Raw genomic sequence first — 22,724 nt, 5'->3', positions numbered from 1 at the left:
CCAGGGCGGAGCCACATTGAATCCGCCACCACTCGGTTTCGGTTTCCACGGTTTTACGATGTTATGTTGGCAACATGGGTACCATGCTGCCATCCAAGGAGACATTGGCTGGTCCACGTTTGAGGCCCGTGAGGCCAAGGCCAAGCTCCTATTTGAGAGACGACTCAGCACGTTACCGGATGGCAGGTGGGCCAGAGAGGCCTTCAAGTATGTGCACCTACGATGCCAACACACTAGGTGTATCAAGCGGACCCGGCGACTCGAAGAAAAGTTCAAGATACCCCGAGTGGCACTGACAGCGGTACACGAACCCACCTGGCACCGAAAGAAGCAAATCAAATAAGTTAAGACAGCCGTATGGAGAACGGAAGCAGCAAGCAAGTTATTCCTAGCCCTCTACAGCACCAATAAAACTGATTAAAAAGGAGGCCATCTACGATAACACCACTGGAAGTGGCCTTCTGTGCGAGGCTAGGGCTGGCATGCTGCGCACCCGACCACTTGGAGCTAAGTTCTCCTCTGGGCTGGACACGGCATGCCCTGGATATCAAATTGCTGAGGAGACCATCCAGCATATTGTGTTGAAGTGCCCACAGCTATTGCCACCTCCGACCGCGCAAGCCATGACGGACACGGACGACATGCTGGCGATAGCACTCGGGCTGCGCCATGAAGTGCATGACACAAGCGACAAAAACAAGGCAGTGGAAATGACGATACGATGCCTTGAGCACTGGTGGTGGGGACGTCTGGACAATAAATTCTTGTGAACAACGCACTGGCGTTGTATGGAACCTTTTTTTGTAAGCCTGGTCCAGAACCCACTGTGATCACCCGTTGAAAAGGGTTTGGGCCATAGCATCAAAAAAATCGATTAAATCTCAATCCATCCAAAATAAAAACGTTGTGCTTTTTCTTGTGGGCTCAGAATCGCGTTGTCCCCTTGAGCACGCACTTGCCAAATCTTTCGCAATGGATTAGCGTGGTTACTTCAGTTATTATCACATTTCGCCCGATGGGAACATGCTGTGCACAGTACGGCACTCGACTCAAAAAGGCTACTGTGATAGCAGAAGGAATTGGAAATTCTGTGGCAGCTCGACGGCTAGACATTACGTGAGTGGCAGATGCAGCGGGAGGTGATTTTTAAAAGTGAGTCTGGCCGTAAAGGCTTCCAAATCGTCTGGGAGGACGAGACTGAAAAGGAAGACGGTTTCCAAGAACTCTGCCTCCGACGACGACGACGAATGAACGTTTTTGATTAGATTGCAATGGCCATAATGTCTATTAAAGGTACGTTTTCAAGCGCTTATCTCGCGTTACATTTGTGGTTTTATTTTTTCCCACTGGGCAGTATGGAAACTCGCCCCATGCGTTACATTCGTGGTTGCGTTACATTCAAGTAAATACGGTACATATTGCCACTGCGGTACGTCGCCACTACATGACAGTATACTATATTGCAGTAACCATCTTGCGCTCACATCAGCTATTGCAGAGTATGCTGTCACGGAGAATAGCTCTCACTCCGGCATACTATTTCTTATGCAAAACGGCTGTGATGGGGGGAAAGCCACCCGATGACGCTTAGGTGGCTGCTACTGCATGATGGTGGTGCTGTGCAGGAAAGCCAAGCTAACAAGAACTAGTTTTCGTGCCCTATGGAATTGCCTCAAGTGCCTTCGAAAAAGTGCTGAAACTCCAAAAAAGAGGTGTCCCATTTCTCCAGTAACGTTCGCCTAGGTTGTGTTCCTTCACTGACTAAACTGTGGTGCTCTTGTATACGCACTTGACAATCATAACGAATTCAGCCATATCCGACTATTTCATGTTTTACCTACTCACCACAATGGGGTTCAGAAAGCATATGGTACAGCTGGCAACAAAACTTTGCAGAATGCGAATGCATGACAGAAAATTCACCTCAGCACTACCACGAATGTCAGTCACTTGGCACTCATGTTCGAGCCAGTTCCCTATTAAATCTGGTGATAGGCGACTGGGCTGCCCAGCTTATTGTACCGCGGTAGTTCAGGTTCCAAGTGGAAAAAAAGATTTCAGGGAAACCTGCCAAGTTAACTAAATATGTCAGTAAACGAGCTAACAGCCATGAAGCAACAGGACCTGATGGGTCGCGAATGACTTCTTAAAGCGATGCAAAAAAAGCTGTGAAAAGGCAACATTCATTTCTGAAAGAATAAAATGCAAACTGGAAGCAACCTGGAAGTGTACTGCATGTGTCACTGTACACCATTCTTGGCATCTTACTCTCTGTATTCTACTCTAGAAGTAGAAATAATGAAGTTGCTGAAAGTTAACAGAAGCTGGGGGACACCCCTCTTAAAACGTTCTTCCTTATTTATGGGTGGATCTGATTGAAGCTTGCGCGGTCATTATATTTTTGCACGCTGATTTCAAATATCTGATTAGTTTTCTTGTAGATGAAATGGTTTTCAAAATATTACCTAATTCATGTTCTTCATTTGGAGGTGGTTAATTACTAAACACTTTATGGCATGATGAGAATAGACCCGCTAGAGTGGTCTAGAAGGATCCTAGAGTGCCGCTAGCCATGAATTAATGTGCTAGAAGAATTTGAACCAAAGTTACACAAAGTCAAACTTCTATGACTAAAAGCCCAAGTTGGCACCTAAAATTGATAATTAATTCTGTAAATGTTGCCACATAATAACTGTACATATTTTAGTCCTATTGCACTGTCCAAGAGTTTTTCCTTCTAACAAGACAAGAATGAGAACTGCAGCACAAATAGTTTAAGAGATATCTTTCCTCCAAAATTGCAGCATCCTCAAAATTGCAGTTTTGAGAAAATGAGGAAAAACATTTCACAGTATGTAGGTGTAAATTATGTCAATGATTGATATGACAACAAGATCAGAAACAAGTGGAAAGTGATCTAAAGCAAAAATTAATGGCCTATGCCAATTTGAGGCAAAGTTGTGCAATAGGAAATATATGAAAGGAAAGGTCCATCTGGGTGCCCAAGGCAAGATAACCTTCCCAGTAAATTTTCCTTTGTGGTCACTGTGTTTACCTTGGTTTCATGAGAGTGGCAGGATTCCTTTTCTAAAGAAAAAAAAAATTATAGCAATGGCAAGAACAGAACCGGAGATATTGATCTCCTCCAAAATTGTAGAACCCTCAAAAATGCTGTTTTTGAGAAAACAAAGAAAAACATTTCAGAACATGTAGATTTAAATTATGGCAAAGTCTGACATATAAGTGTATGATCAGAAATGGTTGGAAAGTAAATTAAAGCAAAAATAATGTTCTATCCCAATTTGAGTCAAAGTTTACCATAAAAAAAAAGAACTCAAAAAAAGGCGGTCCATTTTGGTGCCAAGACAATCTCTTCATAAATATTCCCCTACGGTTATTACATTTATCTTGGTGTCAAAAGATACATGAGGTTTGTTTTCTACCAAAAGAAAATAACTGTAGCAAGAGCAGGACCAGAAATAATGATCTGCTGACTGTGTCCAAAATTCAATTTTGAGAAATCAGCGAAAAATGTTTTGGGCATATTTTTGAATTACTAAGGCTAACAGCAACTCTATAAAATGAGTTACGACTGGTTTTGGTGTGAATGCACCAGTTTCCATCGAGATAATTGCCCCTGCAACTCAGACGCAAACTTATTTCGACAAAGTTTGCTATTCCGTGTGCCGTGCATGATGCCGTTTCGCGTTTGCCGCTGCCGCCGCGCCACTAACTTTTCCGAGTGTTCGATCTTTCGCGCCCATGAAAACTGCTTAGGTATCACTTTTTCATCTGCATCGTCATGATTACGACGTTCGCACGCGGCAGGAATCTCCTCGAGGAAATCGTTCGCTCTCCTATCTGTCCTATCTGTCGTGCCCAGCATCATCGGCTTCGCCTTAGGCCCGTTTCACATGCATGCGATTTTCGCCTGCGACACTGCGAATTCCGTCAGTCTGCGACTGGAAAGGGCCGTCAGTCAAGCCGCAGACAGCTTGCGACAGGTTTTCAACTTGTTGGAATTCGACCGCAGCGTCGGTGTGATCGGTCTGCGACTGACCGTGGACTGACCAATGGGCAGCATCCTGACGGTGCGTCATGAGTGCGTCACTTGCCGTCACGTGCTACCGCCGGAAGTGAAGTATCGCAAGCAGCGCAGCAACGTAGTTGTTTAATAATGCAAACTGATTTATTCAAATAACAGCATACGAAATATTCTGTCGTCACTATAAAAACGCACATAAAACTAGCAACATCGATACACATTTTATTGTGTTAATGTCGCATTTAACAAATGGTTGGCTGTACATGCATCAAGCAACCCTGCGTGTCAGCCCGACCAAATTCGCTGTGAACGCGTTGTATGTGAAAGCACTGACTGAAAATCGCACTGTGGCGTCACCGACTAGACCGATTATTTTCGGTCCAGTCGCAGCATGTGAAACGGGCCTTATCGGCCCATCGTGGAGCGTCGGCGCTTCATCACTGATTGCTGATAACAGGATACCGCGTCACCGACGCGCCTCTTTTCTCTACCTTTCTTCGGTTTTTAGGCTAGTATGACGCTCGAACCTAAATTTTCCCCGTTTTACGCCGTGGTCATGACGGAACGTCGCAAAACCAGCTAGGCCTAACTACGCGACCTTTTCAAAATGGCGCCAAGCCGCAAGCAGCCGACGCCGGCAGCCAACCAAAAGGGGTCGTGTGGGTCGCATGCTTTCGGAGCCCAATAGCAGCGCGCGTTTTGCGTACATTTGTCCCTTTGTTTTCTACTTCGGGTGTTCGCTCGCGGACGCCGATCGTTGCATGGGAATAGCCTGAATCGCGATCTTTCGAACGAGATCAAAATGATGTCAATGGAGAGCGCATTTCTCGATCTGCAGCCGTTAAGAACTCGGCGCGATTTGACCGCAATTTAAAGGGGCAAACGTTCAGATTCGCAACTTTGGAGCGCTGTAACGTGCGAAATAGGCGGTATTTTTCAACCTAAATTTGCAGACAGTTGCGGAAACGTCTCGGGACCGCAAAAATGAAGAAATAAAAAAATTGATTTTTAGACAGATTTTCGGCCACAAAGAGCCGTGTCCCCCCCTTAGCTTTAAGCCAGAAATTAAATCAACAAGGCCTTGAGGGCACCTCTACAGAGCCAGGGAGAATTGCAGCCTTTAATTAGAACGCACAAGGCAGCAGCAACAGGGGCTAAGTCTACACACACTCACCTACACAGAACCTGTCCTCTTCGCTGTCGGGAAGGGGCAGGTTGTCACGCAGGAACCACACTCGTGGCTCGGGATAGCCACTCACAGTGCAAGAAATCTGCACCCAGGGATCTCCGGTCAGCTCCACTACGTGTGGAGCTACCGTGAAGTCGGGCGCATTTGTGGCACGGCTCGTAGCTGCAGCAAAAGACACAGGCTATGACAACCTGAACCACAATGCTCATTCCTATGAGCAAAGAAGCACTTAATTGTAACTCAAGCAAAGGCAAAAATGCATCCCAACAAAGAAAACAGCCCCACTAAGCATCCAAGGAGCTAGCCACAAATGCAATGCAATTTTAGTGGTACCAAGCTGCTACAGCTGTTACACCTGGCTGGCTTCCTCATCAAACAAAACAAAAAAGAGCACTAAAGAAAGCAGTGCAGCTGATGTGCTAAAGCATGCATGACTACAATAAAGAGACCAACCTCTGACTGCCAGGGCAAAGTCGCACCAGACCTCGTCCTTGTCAGTGTAGGCAACAGCAGAGTAGCTGCCTTCGTCGCTCTTGCTTACGTCGTAGAGCTCCAGTATGTACTCCTTCCCACGAAGTTTCGTAATCCGGCAGTGGTTGTTTGGCACCACCTGCTCTCTGCCATGAAACCAGGCCACGCCTGCCGAAAGCATTTGGCAGCATTTCGAAACATCACTCTCTTCCCCTGACAGCAACAAACTCTGAAGAACGCTTTGAAAGGAAAGTAGAAATTCATGTACTACTTACCCAGTAGCTTGGGTGTTGACACTTCACAGACAAACTTGGCAATCTTTCCAGAGTGCAAGCTTGTCTTGGCTTCTGGCTGCAGATTAAAGTGCAGAGAAGGGTCTCTGCACTGCTTTCTTGCACCGGGTTCAGCATAGGTGGGTACTCTCAGTTGCTTCAAAATTATCTTGGCAGCAGACAAGTGGTCTTTTTTGTCTTGCTTGGGGGTCGACGTTAGCGGCCTTGCAACAAACTTGGAGCCCTGTGTTTGAAGCGAAGCTCTGAGCTGTGGCTTTGGCGAACTCCTGCCATCAGTCTGATTCTCAGTCAAGGACTTGTACTTCCAGTTGGTCTAAACAGAAAGAAAGCATCAAAAAATCAATGACTGCATTGGCAGATGTAATTATAATAATACACTGTTCCTCTAATGGAAGTTCTTACAAATAATTTATCCTAGTTATTACCGGAGCGTCTGCAGATTTTGTTGGAGCAGCCCGAGGTTTGGCATTGCCCATCACGATAGATGTTTTAGCAGGTTCCTTTTCAAACACATCAGACGCAGCTGCCGGGGCCGAGTCTTCCTCAGAGTCTGATGCACTGGACAACTCCAGAGAACCAACAGAGAGCTTCTCTGACATTTCGGATAGCTCATCAAGGTCCCTGAAACAAACAAAGACACCAAACGAATGGCACCCTCTTTCAGCACAATTTGCAGGAACGAACAAAAACTACAGTGGCACGCATCATCGTAAGGAAGTACCATCACTGGAGAAACGAAAAGCACAAGCAATAATAGCAGGGCTATATTCATGAGCACACAGACCATTGCACAAGCAAAACGTACACCCAACTTACCGTAAAATAACATGTGACCTAAAAGCTTGTGAGTGCAAGCAGCCACTTTAGAAGCACTCACTTGTGTCATAAAAAACATTTGTCAAATTGTGCATTACCAAACTATGACCTACAGCATAACTCTCCTCGGTCCTCCTTGAGGACAAACCAAGCACTTCTTGCACTATATGGTCACACCACAATACTGGCCATGAACCACTGCGAAAGAATGGTGCCTAGCACTGGAGAAGAGTAAAGAAGATGACTTGAGGCAAAAACACAGAGCATAAACAGAAGCAAGCCTCATGTTTGGACGCCTTAAGAGAGTGGTTGCGTGTGAATTGAGTGCTTTCCCCTGAATCACTAGGTGCTGAAACCAAAGGCTATGCCACCGTACTGACCTGGTGAAGAGCAGCAGCTAACTGGACGCATCAAGGATCGTATGAAAAGCAGGCACACTGCTCAGTGTGGTTTGTGTGCTCAGCTGTGTAAGGAGTCCGGCCACTAAGGCCAGTCTTGGGCCCTCGCTGCATTGAAAGTTCTCCATGACACTGTTTAGAGCAATTGCAAAGACAATGCTTAAGTGACATTCATGTGGCTAAGCCACTATACCAAGCAACTTCGGCACCCTCCGCAGCTAGGCCCAAGTCCGGGCTAGACATCATGGACATGGATCACGGAAGACAAAATAAGATCTTCCGTGCTCTTATAAGAAGGCATCCTGATGGCAACCCTTTTGGAAATGCCGCGGCATACCGTAGCAATAACACCGAGCGAAGCAACTCTGAATGGTCTCACTGTTTGACTCTGCTCAGTGGACTGACGAGACAAACAATCACAGGGATTCGAAGCCTAAGAAGCATTATAATGTGACACTGATGACACTTTGAAGACCTGCTTCTGTGATGAGAAACTCATCGAGAAGTGCTACCTGGCTAACTGATAGATGCTGAAGTCTGTCAAGTTGCCTGGTGACATAGTTGCTTTAATGAATCCCCTGGACTATGCCCATATCAATGTCAGAGAGCTGAAAACGCTTAGGATAAAACAGCATTAACGTGCCAAGATGCGCGCCAAGATTCTCATAAGGCAACATCGAGCGACATTACTGTCGAATATTGAATGTGGCAGAGCTTCCAACCAAACGTCATCAACATTAGCCAGCAGAAACAGAGCTTGCATGCTCTTAATTAGGATACAGCCACAGCACACAACTCGCACCAGAGTTCCCTGCCTTCAGTGTCTATTCTAAACAGCAGCACATCTAAGCAGGGCAGTGAGAGTATCTTTTTCTGGTCAACTATGTATGCGACTTAATGCTGCATCTTTTAAACCGGAAGCCAATGGTTATCATCAAGCAACCGAAAATGTAACGTACACTGTTTGCAGTGCAACAGGAACCATACGAACGCCATCTGCAATCAGGCCTATCACTAGTCAAATGGACTATCAAGTTCTGCTGCAAATGTTTTGAGTGTGGCTGCTGATAGCCAGGCCTGATAACCAGGAGCATCTTTGATAACGAGATTCAGTGAGCTACCATAAGAGTTGCTTATAATTCAGTTCACTGGTTTTAACATCTGAAAGCAATTTAGGCTACAAGCGACAACATAGCGGAGGGCTCCGAAAATTTTGGCCACCCGGAATTATTATGAAGGTGTGCATTGTCGGTTCACATCAAATAAGATGAATGTCCAAGAAAGTGCCCCTTACAATCCATTGACTTGGCTATCAAACTTTCAGACGTGCTACAGGATTGCAGAACAAGCAGCTAAATTTGATGCGACATCAAGCTGTGTGCCTTCCTTTGCACAAAAGCACCAAGCCATTCATTCAATTCTAATGAAACGCACTCTTACGCACTAGGCGACTACCTCTACCAACTGGCCTGATATAAAAGCATTGAGACGGGAAGCATCTTTTCAGTCTCAGTCATGAAAATTGCTACTCACTAAATCGCTGAATTTCATATACTGCTCTAAGTGCTACAGCACTGTTTATTCCAAATATGCAAGCTTTAATTTTGGTAACCTTGTCTCAATCCAGATGCACTAAAATTTTGTAGATATGGATCCCCAGCCCCGAATTCCAGCTCTGAATTATGTTCAAATAGTATATAAACAGATACCATAACAGCAAATTTTTAAACATCAAAAAGAAAACATTTCTCAAGCTCGTAGTAATATATGGGAGGCAGGAGCGTATTGTTCCCAAGCTCTGCTAATTGTTTCTCTGCTTGCAGTACCTCATGCCCAATGTTGCCAACACGTGCCATTATGCAGTTGCCCATGATTTTGATCCATCATCCAATTTTAGGCCTTTAATTTCAATCAATGCCAGTCTCCACTATGCTTTTTTGTCTCTACCTTGAAGGCTTCATTGCGCCTAGCACAGCTGCATTTGAAGGGATACTTAAGCTCCAAAGAGTATGACAGGACAGTGTTAAAGGCTCCCGTTTGCGGCTCCTCATAAGGACCTTCGTTGGCATACGTGCATTTCGCTATTCACTTAATCAGAATTACTTTATCTGTGTCTCAGTTATCGGCCGCCTATTGATTACAGCAGAACCCGAATATAACAAATCCGGATAAAGAAAATTATGACATAAGCGAACACTCGAAGTTCTTCTGACATTATGCATGTAAAATGTATTTTTTATAACGAACTAAGCAGTAATTGAATACAGTGAACTCTGAGCACATGCAATTGGTCACCAAATGCCCGCCAATGTGCTTCTGGGCCGCCTCCAGGTAGCCTCTGGGCTACCGTGGTACCTGCCAGTGTTTCCATGAAACATTGTTGTTGCGACTGTAAAAAAAAACGAAACAAAATGTATGGGCCCGCCAAAGCAAGACCGAGAGCGACTTTAAATTCCGCGCCTTCAGCTAGCTTTGCTCTACAGCATTCCTATTCAGCAGCTGCCTACCACATGATTGAGTATGCGCGAATTGGCCGTGTCCTCCATGCTTTCTTTGTGTTTGTGACTTTGAGTGCCACTCTACTGTGTTGCTTTACTGCTCATAAGACTTCGGCCGTAGCTATGTTGTCGACATTTCTACAAGATGATGATGAAGCAGCGGCAAGCTCTGCCACTTTCCGACGAGCTTGAGATAATTCGTTGTGTCGAGCATGCCGAAAAAAAGTCCGACTCTGCAGCACATTTAAAAATTCCAAGGAGCACGTTCAGCACCACCCTAAAAACCAAGTCCGCCATCAGAGACAATGCAGACCCAAAAGCTGACTGCTGTCGCCTCCGCAGGCTGGCTTACGACAAAGTATAAAAAACCTAATACCAGTGGTTTTTGAACGTCCGCACATGAAATTTGCCAGTCTCCAGCACAATAGTGTAACAGAAGGAAAAAGATTTTTCCTGCATCCTGGGCGCTGAGAGGCTTATAGTGGGAAGTGGTTGGCTCCGAAGATTTAAGGACCGCTACTCTATCACCAGAAAAGTGGTAGCAGGTGAGAGCCACGCCGTGGATGCAGAAGGCGCCGAGAAGTGGGATCAGGACATATGGCACGGTGTAAAGGAGGAGTACGAGCCATGCAGAATTTTTAATACGGACGAAACTGCTTTGTTTTGGTAGCTACTGCTAAGTTGGACATTGGCGCACAAAAATGAGAAGTGCCATGGAGGCAAAATGAATAAGGTCCGAGTCACTGTTCTTCTCACGACTACATAGACGGGTTCGCAAAGTTGCGACCGTTTGTCATTGGCAAGTTCTAGTCTCCAATGTGCCTGCGAGGGTGCACTTCGCTCCCAGTGACATACAAGTCAAATTCAAAGGCCTGGATGACCAAGATGTTATCTAAGGGTTGGCTGCAGGATTGGGATGAGGAACTTTTAACGAGTGGACGCAAGATGTGCCTCCTCCTCGACAGCTGCTCCACGCACCATTGTGGGGTCTCACTCAAAAACATTGAGCTCTACTTCTTGACGCTGAAGGCCACAGTAGTTTTACTGCCCCTTGATCAAGGAACCATACGGGTATTCAAGCAAGGCCATGGGAAGCGCGTCACTGAGCGCCTGCGAGTGAAATTGCAGGTGAATGACGAGCTAAAGATAAAACTGCTCAGCACAATCAAAACAATCAACCGTGCCTGACAAAATGTGACTTGAGACACAATCCGCAACTGTTTCCACCATGCTGGATTATGTCAGGAGGATGCTCGTCCTCCTGATCGTCCTCGCCCGACACTGCAAGAAGCCCTTTCTGCTAACAATGTGCTGCGGCAATACTGCGCCCAAAATACAGGGAAGTGGGTTGAAGTCCATTGAGATGATGTTGCATGTCGAGAACACGATTCTCCTTGATGGTGCCAAACACAGTGTTCAGGTGAATATCACTGCCTACTGATAATAGATATACACTTCGCTGCAATAAATTTCTTTTAGAGTAGATTATTCATGATGAGTGGCCTGATTTTTCATTTGTTAATGTGGTTTTGATCAACTGTTTTATAATGAATTATTACGAATTTGTTGCTAAAGTTTGTTATAAACGGGTTCGGTTAGTGCGAACTACTTCATATATCGAAAAAATCGTGTTAAATCACGCTGTTCCTTATAACCGGGTTTGACTATAGCACACAGTTGGAAGCTACTACATTATTTGAAAAAACACCCAAGTAAGTACAAAAGTCAGCTTTAACCAAGCCATACAAATGGCCCTTTGTGGCCTAGGAGCAATGCGTGTGCTCCGGAATTCGTGGGGCCTTGCTGGGTTCCATTTCCATCGCAAAGAACCTACCTGAGGTGGGAGCTCCTGCCATGTAGTGGTCTCGTGACGTCACACAACTTGTCTATCAATCGCTGCCCAGCCCTATTACTTACCAACTACTCAAAATCACTTCGGCCCTTAAACCTAACTTATAATGACAGGCGAATTTGAAATTTTCTTCCGATCTGAAAACATCCGATAGTAAAATAGGAAAACTTGCACAGCTTATTACCTGCTTCCCAGTCGCACTCGGCCACAGCAATCATCCGAGGGGTTAGGAATGACCATGTTGATGGGGTCGTAGTAGGCGGCGTACCGGCCGCCTCGGAAGGCACCCAGCGCAGCACTACGCTTGCGCTGCCGAAACAACCAGTTGTCCTCCCAGTCCTGTACACATGTTGTCCACACGCGGGCTGGAGCATTCTCATCCCTGCCCTCAGCACCCCTCCCATCAATGCATTCCTTTTCCTCTTCCTCCTCAGAGTCCAGAGCATATGGCATCACAATGTCCACACCCATCTCAGGAAATGGAACCTGCATTGCCAAAGAGAGCTCTGAGTACACACAACCAGAAACCCGGCACCCTATGACCATTTTCTCAGCTCCCCTAGTGAATATATTTACAGCAATTTTTCAAAAACACATTTGAATTTCACATGAAATATACAAAAAAATTAAGAAACTAGTTAATGAGGTTCTGTCTCAGTCGAACCTGCTTGGAGTTAATAAATGCTCTTCAAGAAGGCTAAGAAGTTTTAATTTCACACGTTTCAAATTAACAGGAGCTAGTTTAATTAACTTGATATTGGCAGGACTAAATGATTGGTACAAACAAACCGAAAGTTCAAATTAAAGACTTCAAGCTAAATAGCGTCTGCGATAACAATTTCAGGGCTCCACATGAAAAACTTTCACTCATGTGCAATTTTTGCACCCCGTGCCTTAAGAAATGTTAAAACCACTAGTCCTAAGTCACTAACAGTGAATAAAAAGAAAGAACGAAATGCACAGCCCAGAAGTGGGGGGTTAGGGGGTGGGGGGGGGGGGGGGAGGCACGCACCCTGTGCTCTCGAGACAGGTCCAGGGTGAAGGGGACTTGCATGCCTGCACCATTGGCACACTCCTCAGGGTCGGACAGAGCTCGGTTTCTCTCGTCGTCGGATTCTGTGTAGGCCTCTGTAATCTCCTCCTCAATTTTCTCCTCAATCTGCAGATAAATGAAACCAAATTGTCCATCCTCACAAAGCAAAGAAGCACAAATGCTTGATGCTGAGAGAGAGAGAGAACTGATGCAGAGATTTACAGGCTCTGGCATTATGACACAGAGATGAGGCTGGTAGGTACAACATCACAGCAGCAAAAACACACTCTTGAACAGACTACACACTACAGAATCCCAAGCATTCAAAATTGTTGTGAGGCCCCGTTGCTATGGCACGCCTTAAGCAACGGGCATACCTTTGCACACACGAAAATATGTCAATTTACTATGACACTTTTAGTTGGGCACACGCAGTGATACGTACGCAGCAACGATGTGGGTAATGAATGCGCAAGCGCAGATCCGTACATAACTCGGCCTGTCCTGCAGGCACATTCCTGCATCGAATCCCGGCGTACATCCGTTGCTGTGCACGTTGCCGGATGCATTGACAACATGGCGGGCCCCGATCAACCGCTTTGGAATGAATTCATCTCATGGCTGCCTTCTCCAACGCGATAGCTCACCTTAAATGGTGGCGTTCACTTTTATTGCACTCATTCTCACCCGCAGAGCAAGGTATAAGCAACAAATATCCCTCGTTTTTTAGATACCTTAACGAATTGCAAGCTGCTAAGCCTATCGGTAAGCTATGTATGTGGTCGTCATAGCAACAACATGCATTTTCAAGCTTCTTGCTGGCACTTTCATTTTCTTCAGTTTTTGTATTTTTTCTCCTCATAATAAAAAAGGCTGATAATGAGACTATTTTTCTCACCAGTAATTACAGATTAATTTTTTTACATTCATTCATTCATAAACCTTTATTCACGAGGATGATCTGAAAACCAGCGAGCATGTGCTTTGACTTGTTGTCAATAGATGGCACTACTGTGCACACTGCATGTGGCGGACGCTGCAGCACGGTTAACTGAAAGTGTCGGGTCCACGTTGTTTGCAGTGCATGCAGCACAGTGGCCGATAAGCATGCACACTTACTACATATGCCCAACTAAAAGTGTCTATTATAATTAACAAAACAGGTTCTGTTTAAATTGAGGACAATGCAGAGAGCTAAGGGACTAAAAATGGTAGGTGTAACATTCAGAGATAGGAACCATGCAGAGTGGGTCAAATAAATAGCTAGAGTTAATGACATTTTAGTCAAAATCAAAAGGAATAAATGGGTATGGGCAGGAGATGCAACGTGAAGAGATGGTAACCGATGGTTGCTAAGGGTAGATTCCAAGCGAAGGAAAGCGCAGTAGATGGCGGCAGAAAATTAGGTGGGCGGATGAGGTTAAGAAGTTCGCAGGGGCCAAGTGGATGCATCTAGCATAGGACTGGGTTAGAGGAATATGGGAGAGGCCTTCGCCCTGCAGTGAGTATACTTAAACCAGTGATGATGACATGTATATAACGCAAGCCTACTATCCTTCTTAACTCCCTCCTCCTTCTACACATCTTGATATCACAGCATCACAGACATAAGCAAAATTTTCTCTATAAAATTGACAAGACACGTCTCATCACACTGTATAGTGCCATGCGAAAATCAGTGTTTTCATGTATCGCAGCTGCTTGAATCAAGAGCAGGAATAAAAGCAGGCACAGCTACGTGCACACAACTCACAACATATTTGAATGGGTCTTCCTTCACACGTGACCAAAAGAATTCGTCGGACTCTGTCTCTTCAGTGAATTCCTCCTCCTCTTGACCTGAATCTGATAACGGAATGTCTGACTGGCACCCAACGTCAATATGCTCTGCAAGTGAGGCATGCAAGCATAAAGAAAGTTAGCTCAGAAGCAGCAGAGTGAAACATTACAGTTGTGAGCCCACTCTGCTTTTGGGGACACATACAACTGTAATGTGGTACAACTATAGCAGCTTCAAATTCGCACAGCTAAAGCAAACAATACAAATAAATTTGTTTTATGCATCAGTATACAGCTTAGTGCTAAGGCTTCCCCCTACCTCTGGGAGGATCAAGTTGAATGATGATCATGGATTTTAACCTGCCCCATCACTCTTAGTGTTGAAGCTCGGTTTATCTTTCAATGGAAGCCAAGCAAAGTGGCACCTCTGACAGTGATTAACCTCCAAAGTCCACTAGGGCTGCCCAAAAGCAAGGCTCTACTGCCTAATGAGGAAGTAATTACTCATTGACATCCATCCAAGCACAGCCGTACAGCCACAAAGAAAAGCCAGCAGCTTTCTCAAACACTTCGCAGTCAATGAGCCAATGAGTAATTACTACCTTATTACAAATCTACTCCACTTTTGGGGGATTCCCCTAAACTTCCGATCAGCTACACTGCCTAGCCAGGACAGCTCCTCACCTTTCTTTGCTGTTCTGATGATGTCAGGCTCACAGGCATTCTTCAGGTCACCAGGCTTGGCACTGGTCGAGTACTTGCGCTGAGCTATTTCAATAGCCTGGGAGAAGATTGTAAAACACAAACGCTATGTCATACAGCATACAGCGGCGAGTAAACTAATGCAGGGAAAATGAGAGGCTTTGTTATGACACACACAAGAAGGGAGCCAACAGCTCCTGACACAAAGGAAAGCATAGGGGATGTTTTTTCATCAATGTGAAGTATTAATTAAACATGGAGATAATCGATGAGGAATTAGAAGAAGAAACCACCACATGCTGCCAATGGGATCCAAACCCACGACCTCCGCCCTCCTCCACAGAAGAGCGGCAATGAATCTCATCGCCGGCATGTGGTTGTTTTTTCTTGAGTCAATTATTTCCACGTTTAATTAATGCTCCACATTTATATAAAGAAATAACCACCTCGTTTGCTTTCCTTTGTGTCATGGTTGTTGGCTCCCTTCTTAAGCATATAGTGATGTGACATAGATTGTATTATGCCATACAGTACATGAGCCAACATACCTTGTTGATGACAGCCACAACAAGAAGCTCCTCGTAGGTGTCGCAAACAATATCGTCGCCATCCTCGCTGCCAGAGGCATCAGAGCAGGCCGATGCATTTTTCTTGTTTGGCTTGCAATCGTCCTTGAGCGACAAAGAAATGTTAACCAAATTTAGAACCTTGAACAAAAAGCTACAATTTTTCGATTTTCCTAAATAAAAATTGCTTTCTATAGGGAAAAAAAAAAAAAGCTACCTCAGCTGAAGTTTTTATAACCAGTTCGTTCTGCAGTTCCCAACCACACTACTCCATCTGAAGCTGCCAAAATTAACACATCATTCATTGATGCCACTCTCTTTATATGCATACCACCAAGAATTCTGTTGTGATAGTTCTACTCATGCCCTCCTTTCTAAAGGAAGTAAGCTAATGCCAACTCCAAGCATGTTTCGAGAATGCAGACAGTTTTCCTACAGAACCGTAAGACTAAATGTGTTTGTTGACAGTGCAACAGCCAAGGATAGAACAAGTGTCACTACAGCAGACTCACAATAATTAAGACTGGATAATTTGCAGTTCAAGTTAATTAGATAAATTTTTAAAATTATGGTTCGCTGAGTACATTTTGAATGCATTTTGAAGGCTTTTTGTTGGCACCTAGACTTGGCTTAAAAATTCTCTTAAAACTTTTTGTCTTGCTCCAATGCTCCCAGCAAGTACAAGAGCAGTGGCCGAGATCAGATATGTAGAGTTTACAGAGTTGGGTGAACTGAATATTCAGTCCATCGAACCAGTGAACTGAGACAGTCAGAAGAGGGCCCACATAAAGGTTCGACTGACGATAAAACGACCAAACATGCCCCATTGCCATACAGTTTTGCTTCCTGATCTTCATAACCAAACTACGGGTATCGGCCACATATCTAAACCAATCCGGAGTGGGCATCAGCTAGAAGCCATTTTGGGCTCCGAATGACTTTTTAAAAAAAAAAGCATCTTGCCATTACAGTGCAAATGTGCATTCCCCTTGCTTCAGTGCATAAGGAACTGTGCACCAAAAATGTGCACGCTGCATGTGCTGCTCGCTCTTTGTGCTGTGAAGCCTCCTAACGTAAATGCCACTGCATGTGAGCAGGCTTCACCGCTACCTGCCAAGGAGGCCACAGAAGGCCTTACTGTTTTGTAGCACATAATTCTTTTAGAAAACCAGTGAATTACAAATAGCTGTTTTCAACCACAAAACCAGTTGGAGACTGCTGGTTGGATAAGCACAGCAGTGCCTTTCATCCATATTTTATGTTGTGTCAATGCTTTTGGCTACACTTGCATATAAAAATAATTCTAGGATATTATTTGCCTGCACAGAGATCCATAAAGAAAATAGTATTTAGCATTTGATCATGCTAAGATGCAATTCTGATAACTTAAAAAAAAAATCTCTCGTCTCTTGAAGTTTGAGCAAATGAAAGTCTACTGTATCTGCCTTTGAAGGCTGACCAGCACATCTAGATACTTAACATACCAATACAGAGGTAACAAGAAAAGATGACTGCAGAACTACTAATAGGAAAAATATGAGTGTCACCCCAAAAATAATATGTCCAATTATTTTAATAATAATAATAATAACAATAGCAACAGAATAAAAAAATGCGTATTATCAACAAGTAACAGCATATCATTTTAAGGGTTGAACATTCTATTTTTCCAAATGATCGCTCTTTCAGTTGATAAATTTTTAGTGGCGCTAGGGCAGTTTTTGTATCCTTTGCAATACTAGCTTGCCAATATGCCATTGAGGAAATGCAGGACCTCAACTTTCACTTTATCACCGTTGCTGAAGCACCTTCTCGGCAGATGTGTTTTTTAACTCTGCATACAAGTGCTAGTCACAGGGTACCAGTTCAGGGTTGTAGGGCCAGTGGGTGATGATACCTCATCCAAACTGTCACTGAAGAGTAACGGTTTAACATAATATGACGAAACAAGTGTTGTAATGGGGAAGTGTCATGTCGCCTCATCTGTTTCTGAATCGCCCATCGCAGTCGGTTCACTGCCTAACAATACCTTTTAGCATTATATAGTGGTCTCAGCAGCCACGAAGTCGACCAACAATACGCCCTGTAGATCCCAAAACACAGTAACCATGACTTTGCTGGTGTTTGCTTGAATTTTCGTGGTTTAGGCGAAGAGGAATGTCGCCACTCCCGCGATTCCTGTTTTGCCTCAGGTGAGAAACAAAATATTCAAGTTCCGTCACCAGTAACAAAATAGTCCAAAAAGTTGTTCTTTCCATCTCCACAGTGTGAAAGAACTTAGCAAGAAGAGTCAACGCGCTGCCATTCACGGTCTGGTGTGGGCCTTTGCAGGCCTCATCTTGAGTGCACCTTCCAATATTCCAACATTTCTGTCAAAATCACAAAGGCGGTGTTTGAAGACACCTCAGGAATCTAAAATTTAGAGATCGTCAAGAGTGATCTTTTGGCTTGTTGCGTCATTTCTTCAACCTTCACTTCTGTCTCGCCATAATTTGAAGGTCTCCCACTTTTTTGTTCATTGTGAATTTCAGTGCGAGCAGCTGTAAAGTCCTCCTTACAGTTGCAGACGTTTTTGACATTCGTCAGATGCCCTATACACGTCCGTAAAATGACAAATACCAATAGGTTGAAGGTCTCTTGTGTCCAAAAACGGAATAACTGTGAGAGCTTCACACATGGTGGTAGCGACAAGCAGGCTGAGCGATGGCCTGTTTGAAAGAGGACGATGCAGCGGACAGAGCAGTGTGCCAAGCAGCTTCACGAATAATTTCCCTGCAGCCTCAGCACTTTCGAAGACCTTGCTTTTTGAGATTACCATCATACATTGGAGACCTCAATGCAGATGTATCTGCAGTTCATGCCAAAGAATGTGCTTTCAGAGTTTTCTGAAGTTGATCATCGCACTTAATAGCCATCACTTTACACCTCCCTCTTTCAATTTCTGTGTACACCACTTAAGAACTGGCAATCTCAATATACGAAAAGCACAGAGCTGAAAAAAGCTTGCTCTTGTTCCCTAGGATAGCTGCCATGGAAATGCAAATCTACACAGACAATTAGCTTGCCACAGGCTGGAAGCCACAGGCTAGAAGCCACTGGCTGGTGTTTGTAAGCTTACATCTATCACACAGTTGCCAGAAAACTGGAGAATCAAGAAAAACATTAAAATGATATCAAATTTGAAACCTGTCCAAGCTAAAAAAGTAACTATGCACATCCCAAGTACTTAACCGCTGCTCTAAGACAATCCAAGGCTCATAAGAAAGGCAAAGAAGACGGCTGTACAGAGTACACCTGGGCCTTTCCTGATTCGCTCTCTGACCAGCCTTTAACGACGATGCACTGGTACAATTCACACCCTCTTCCCCATAAGCCCAACAGTTAAATAGCGTTACCCAGGAGACTCGCAATCAAAAGCACTATTATACAGCACAAAATAAACCCAAAATATGTACTCTGCAAGTCACTAGTAGCAAATGAATTTCACAAAAGATCATTCCTGCACTAGCAAATTCCTGCTTTGTTGAGACCAAGGAAGAGAAATCTCAACAAAGACTCAAACATGACTTAGCAATGAGACTTGCTGAAAAAAAATAAATAAATAATGGTACTTCTTTTTTTTTGCCAGTGAACACCAAACATTATTCTCTTGGTGAAAGTATTGTATATATTATTTCATTCATTAATGCTGGGCAGCCAAAATAAATAGTAAAAACTGCCCTGCACCAGACCTCAGTTATGATCATGATGCATGAATGTATGGGCTGCTATAAATTTAAGTTGCTGCTAGCTTTACAAGACATTAACCAGAATAGGCTAAAGAATTTCAAATTCTCAGCTGCAGTGTGCTAGTTTGAAGCAGTGGCTGACTTTGCTTAACAAGCTGCACCTTACGAAATCTTGCAACTGTCCACTGAAGGTTTGAAAAAAAAAAAAAAGAAAGAAAAGAAAAAAGGTGCAATGCCAACCTGAAAAGAGGGGAGAGACTCTGCATCCTTATTGAGGTTGAATATCAGCTCCTTTAGCCTGGCATGCGTGCTGGTTGGCGTCAAGTCTCCTTCGCACTGTTTACCTGTGGTCAGATGAGAAGGTAATATCACACAACCTGCCTGTGTACATATATTGAGCAAAAAATGTGCAGCCTCAACATACATATATATATATATATATATATATATATATATATATATATATATATATATATATATATATCGTTCTTTTTTTTTTTCCGACTTCAGCCAGCAATAGCTCTCTGAAGGAAAACATGCAGAGTGATAAGCCTGATCCCTAACACAACAGTAAAAAAGAAAAGAAAGAATGAAATGTCTAAGTACTGAACAACATATTTGTGTACTATATACCCATGAAATAGTACTACCCCAAAATCAAAGCACAAAAGCCAAATTTTTACAACTTTCAATATCTCATTGCATAGACCTATCAATGAAATTACAACACCACGGCAATAAAAAGTTTTATAAGTGCACGAAAGCTTGACAGCCACAATAAACAATGTTACATCCATTACACAATGTCTTATGAAAGCCCCAGAAATGAAGCACGACTGATCGAGAAGCTCAGGTAACAACACAAACTCTTCAATTAACTATGCTTGTGGCTGTCCCTAGCTGCAACAAAAATGTAGAACCAGCAGGCAATTCTCTTGATGCAGAGGCAATCTTTAATTTCAACAAAAGAAAAAAAAATCATCTTGAGAAATTCTAGCTGGCCAGCAGGAACGTCTGGAAGGTTATTTTTAGAACATCGAAAGGAAACAAAAAGCTGAGCAGCAAAAATACTGGCACTTGCCTTGCAAGGCAATGAGCAGAGCACGCGTAAACTGAGAAACTGCTTCCAAAAGCTTCTCTTGGTGGTCAGAGAAAGCCTTTTCATCTGAAAAAGCAGATCGACAGGAAATGAAGAAAAAAACAAGGCAGGAAAGGTAAATGCCAAATACTTAACTACTTCACTTAACAAAAAAACAAAAAAATAACATAAAAATTCCTGCAACAGATGCCCTAAACCGAAAGACACGGAGTTCTCCAGACATCAATTAAGGAAGACAAGGAAAGAACCATTCTTAACGATGAATGTGTTCATCCAGAAACTTAGGGCTTGCATACTTAAATATGAAAATGCTGTTCTAGAAAAACCACACATCTATAGTTGTGCTACCCAGCGAAATGTCAATTTGGAGGAGTTTATTACTCCAGTTCTGGGGCCAGTTTTAGTGTACTGGTCTACTTTTATAAAAAAAAAAGTCACAACAAGTTAGTAATTATCTGGCTCCATTAGGTAACAAAAGAAGGTAAGCACAGCACCCACATAAGCGATACAGGACTTGCACCTTGACTATTTAAAGAAGTCACCAACAAGAAGTGCAGTGCTTTGTTTATCACAGACAGAAGATGGACAATACTAGTCATATGACAACTGACAACTAGAAATTCGCTAACTACTACCGTCATGAAAAGCACCATGACTTGGCACAAACATCTCTCGGGGCTCATTCTGCCGCTGAATAAGCAGAACACCACCACATTCATCATCTCTTCTAAACCCCTGCTACCACTCCTCTGAAGGGCACGTATACATAAAAACATGCCACGTGAGAGCAAAATACCAAAAAAAAGTTAAACTACAAAATATACACTGCCTTGCTGATCCTTTAAAGTTGCCAATTCTAGAAATTGGCAATAAAACATGAGAGGAATAATAAGGAGCATTAACTATCAGAAGCAATACTAAATTACCATCAATGACAGTTCCATGTTATATTCACAAAACTGGCAAATAGCATAAAATGTTTGAAACTTTTTTGCAAAAAATCAGCATATTTCAAAACTTACCTAGAGCTGCACAGATATCATGAATCTTATCGAAGAAATCAGCTGCAGCTAACAGATGAGGGGAGAGCAAAGCATTCACTATAACACTGAATCAATGGCTACACTGAAACCAGAACTAAGTATACCAAGTGCTCAAAAATGTCGGGGCTAACTACACTTACTTTCTTCATAGTCTGCATTATATTTTTATGTCCTGTGCTGTCTACTTCATCTGAGATCTCCAACATGTACCAGTCAAGTTAGTTCACTTTTGTCACAAGTCTCATGGAGATGCAGAACAATCATAACCCTGAAGATCGAATGTAAAAGCTTGAGGTAAAAAGCTTACACAGAGGGTGACTGTACACATGATTCACAGAGGCAGAGTCCAAAGATTCCCCCAAGAGGCTCTCAATAACAGATTCCACATGCTGCTGAACATCAGCCTCTTCTTGCTCAGTCGCTCCTAGATCAGATTCCTTGTCTGCAGAAATAGGAAAATGGCTACACATTGTGCCACAGTTGTGCAAGGCGGGAAAAAGGTTACCAGCTTAAGCTTAGACAAGTCATATACTAACATTTCACTGCCAAGATGTCTGTGATTTTAAAGTTTTCAGTTATACGGGTTTAAAGGTAGAAAAACTTAAAGTTTAAATTTTCAAACATATCTTCATAAGACAAACCTTAAACTATACCAAAACAGAAAGCTACACAGTACTCCAAAAATCATACAATTTAGGAATGATGCTATCACAAAGGCCACACACTTCTCTCAGTGTTCTCTGGCATGAAATGTTTTATGCCTGAGGGCCTGCAGGAAGATGAAATTCTGCACTGGAGCACACCAGTCATGATTGTGCACCTTTCTCCTTGTCGCTATGTACCCAGTCTCTAAGCCTAACCATAAACGCAATGCATGCTGCATGCCCACTGGTATGTCAGCCCCCACGGAGTTCCTTGCAACCAATAATCACACACTTAAGTTGAGACATACATCGCTATCCCATGTTACCCCTAGTAGTCTCTAAGGCATGTGAATATGCATGAGAGGGAAGACTGCAGGAAAGTTTCCCTTTTCACCTTCACGAAAACACTGCATATGCCCCTGAACTTCACCCCTGGTAAAGAGAACACATGCCTCATCCATCGAAATAAGACGCTGTCCTAAGTGATGGCAGCAAAATGAACTACACACTGCACTTAATTTTTTTTAAAGCATGAGTTACTTGCACTCAAACCACTTCAGTGTAACAG

At 43.5% G+C, this 22,724-nt stretch overlaps 1 protein-coding gene across 8 annotated transcripts in view; it reads right to left on the bottom strand.

The window, feature by feature from the left end:
- The window catches only part of LOC146198537 (uncharacterized), a 106,703-nt gene that overhangs the window by 20,184 nt on the left and 63,795 nt on the right, over positions 1 to 22,724 (bottom strand). For all 8 annotated transcript variants that reach the window (XM_084594039.1, XM_084594032.1, XM_084594033.1 and 5 more), the window contains 12 exons: positions 21,820 to 21,954; positions 20,452 to 20,535; positions 19,611 to 19,714; positions 15,625 to 15,747; positions 15,059 to 15,155; positions 14,349 to 14,482; positions 12,575 to 12,721; positions 11,747 to 12,048; positions 6,424 to 6,619; positions 5,981 to 6,311; positions 5,688 to 5,873; positions 5,220 to 5,396 (listed from right to left, as the gene is read on the bottom strand). In XM_084594039.1, the coding sequence (XP_084450165.1) occupies positions 5,220 to 5,396; positions 5,688 to 5,873; positions 5,981 to 6,311; positions 6,424 to 6,619; positions 11,747 to 12,048; positions 12,575 to 12,721; positions 14,349 to 14,482; positions 15,059 to 15,155; positions 15,625 to 15,747; positions 19,611 to 19,714; positions 20,452 to 20,535; positions 21,820 to 21,954 (2,016 nt within the window). The remainder of the gene's footprint in view (positions 1 to 5,219; positions 5,397 to 5,687; positions 5,874 to 5,980; positions 6,312 to 6,423; positions 6,620 to 11,746; positions 12,049 to 12,574; positions 12,722 to 14,348; positions 14,483 to 15,058; positions 15,156 to 15,624; positions 15,748 to 19,610; positions 19,715 to 20,451; positions 20,536 to 21,819; positions 21,955 to 22,724) is intronic.

Source organism: Amblyomma maculatum, chromosome 2, assembly GCF_055883805.1.
Source record: "Amblyomma maculatum isolate TAMU_Amacu chromosome 2, ASM5588380v1, whole genome shotgun sequence".
In the NCBI taxonomy this organism is placed as follows: domain Eukaryota; kingdom Metazoa; phylum Arthropoda; class Arachnida; order Ixodida; family Ixodidae; genus Amblyomma; species Amblyomma maculatum.
Note: the sequence above shows the minus strand (reverse complement) of the source record. Positions and strands in the feature narration are given on the sequence as shown.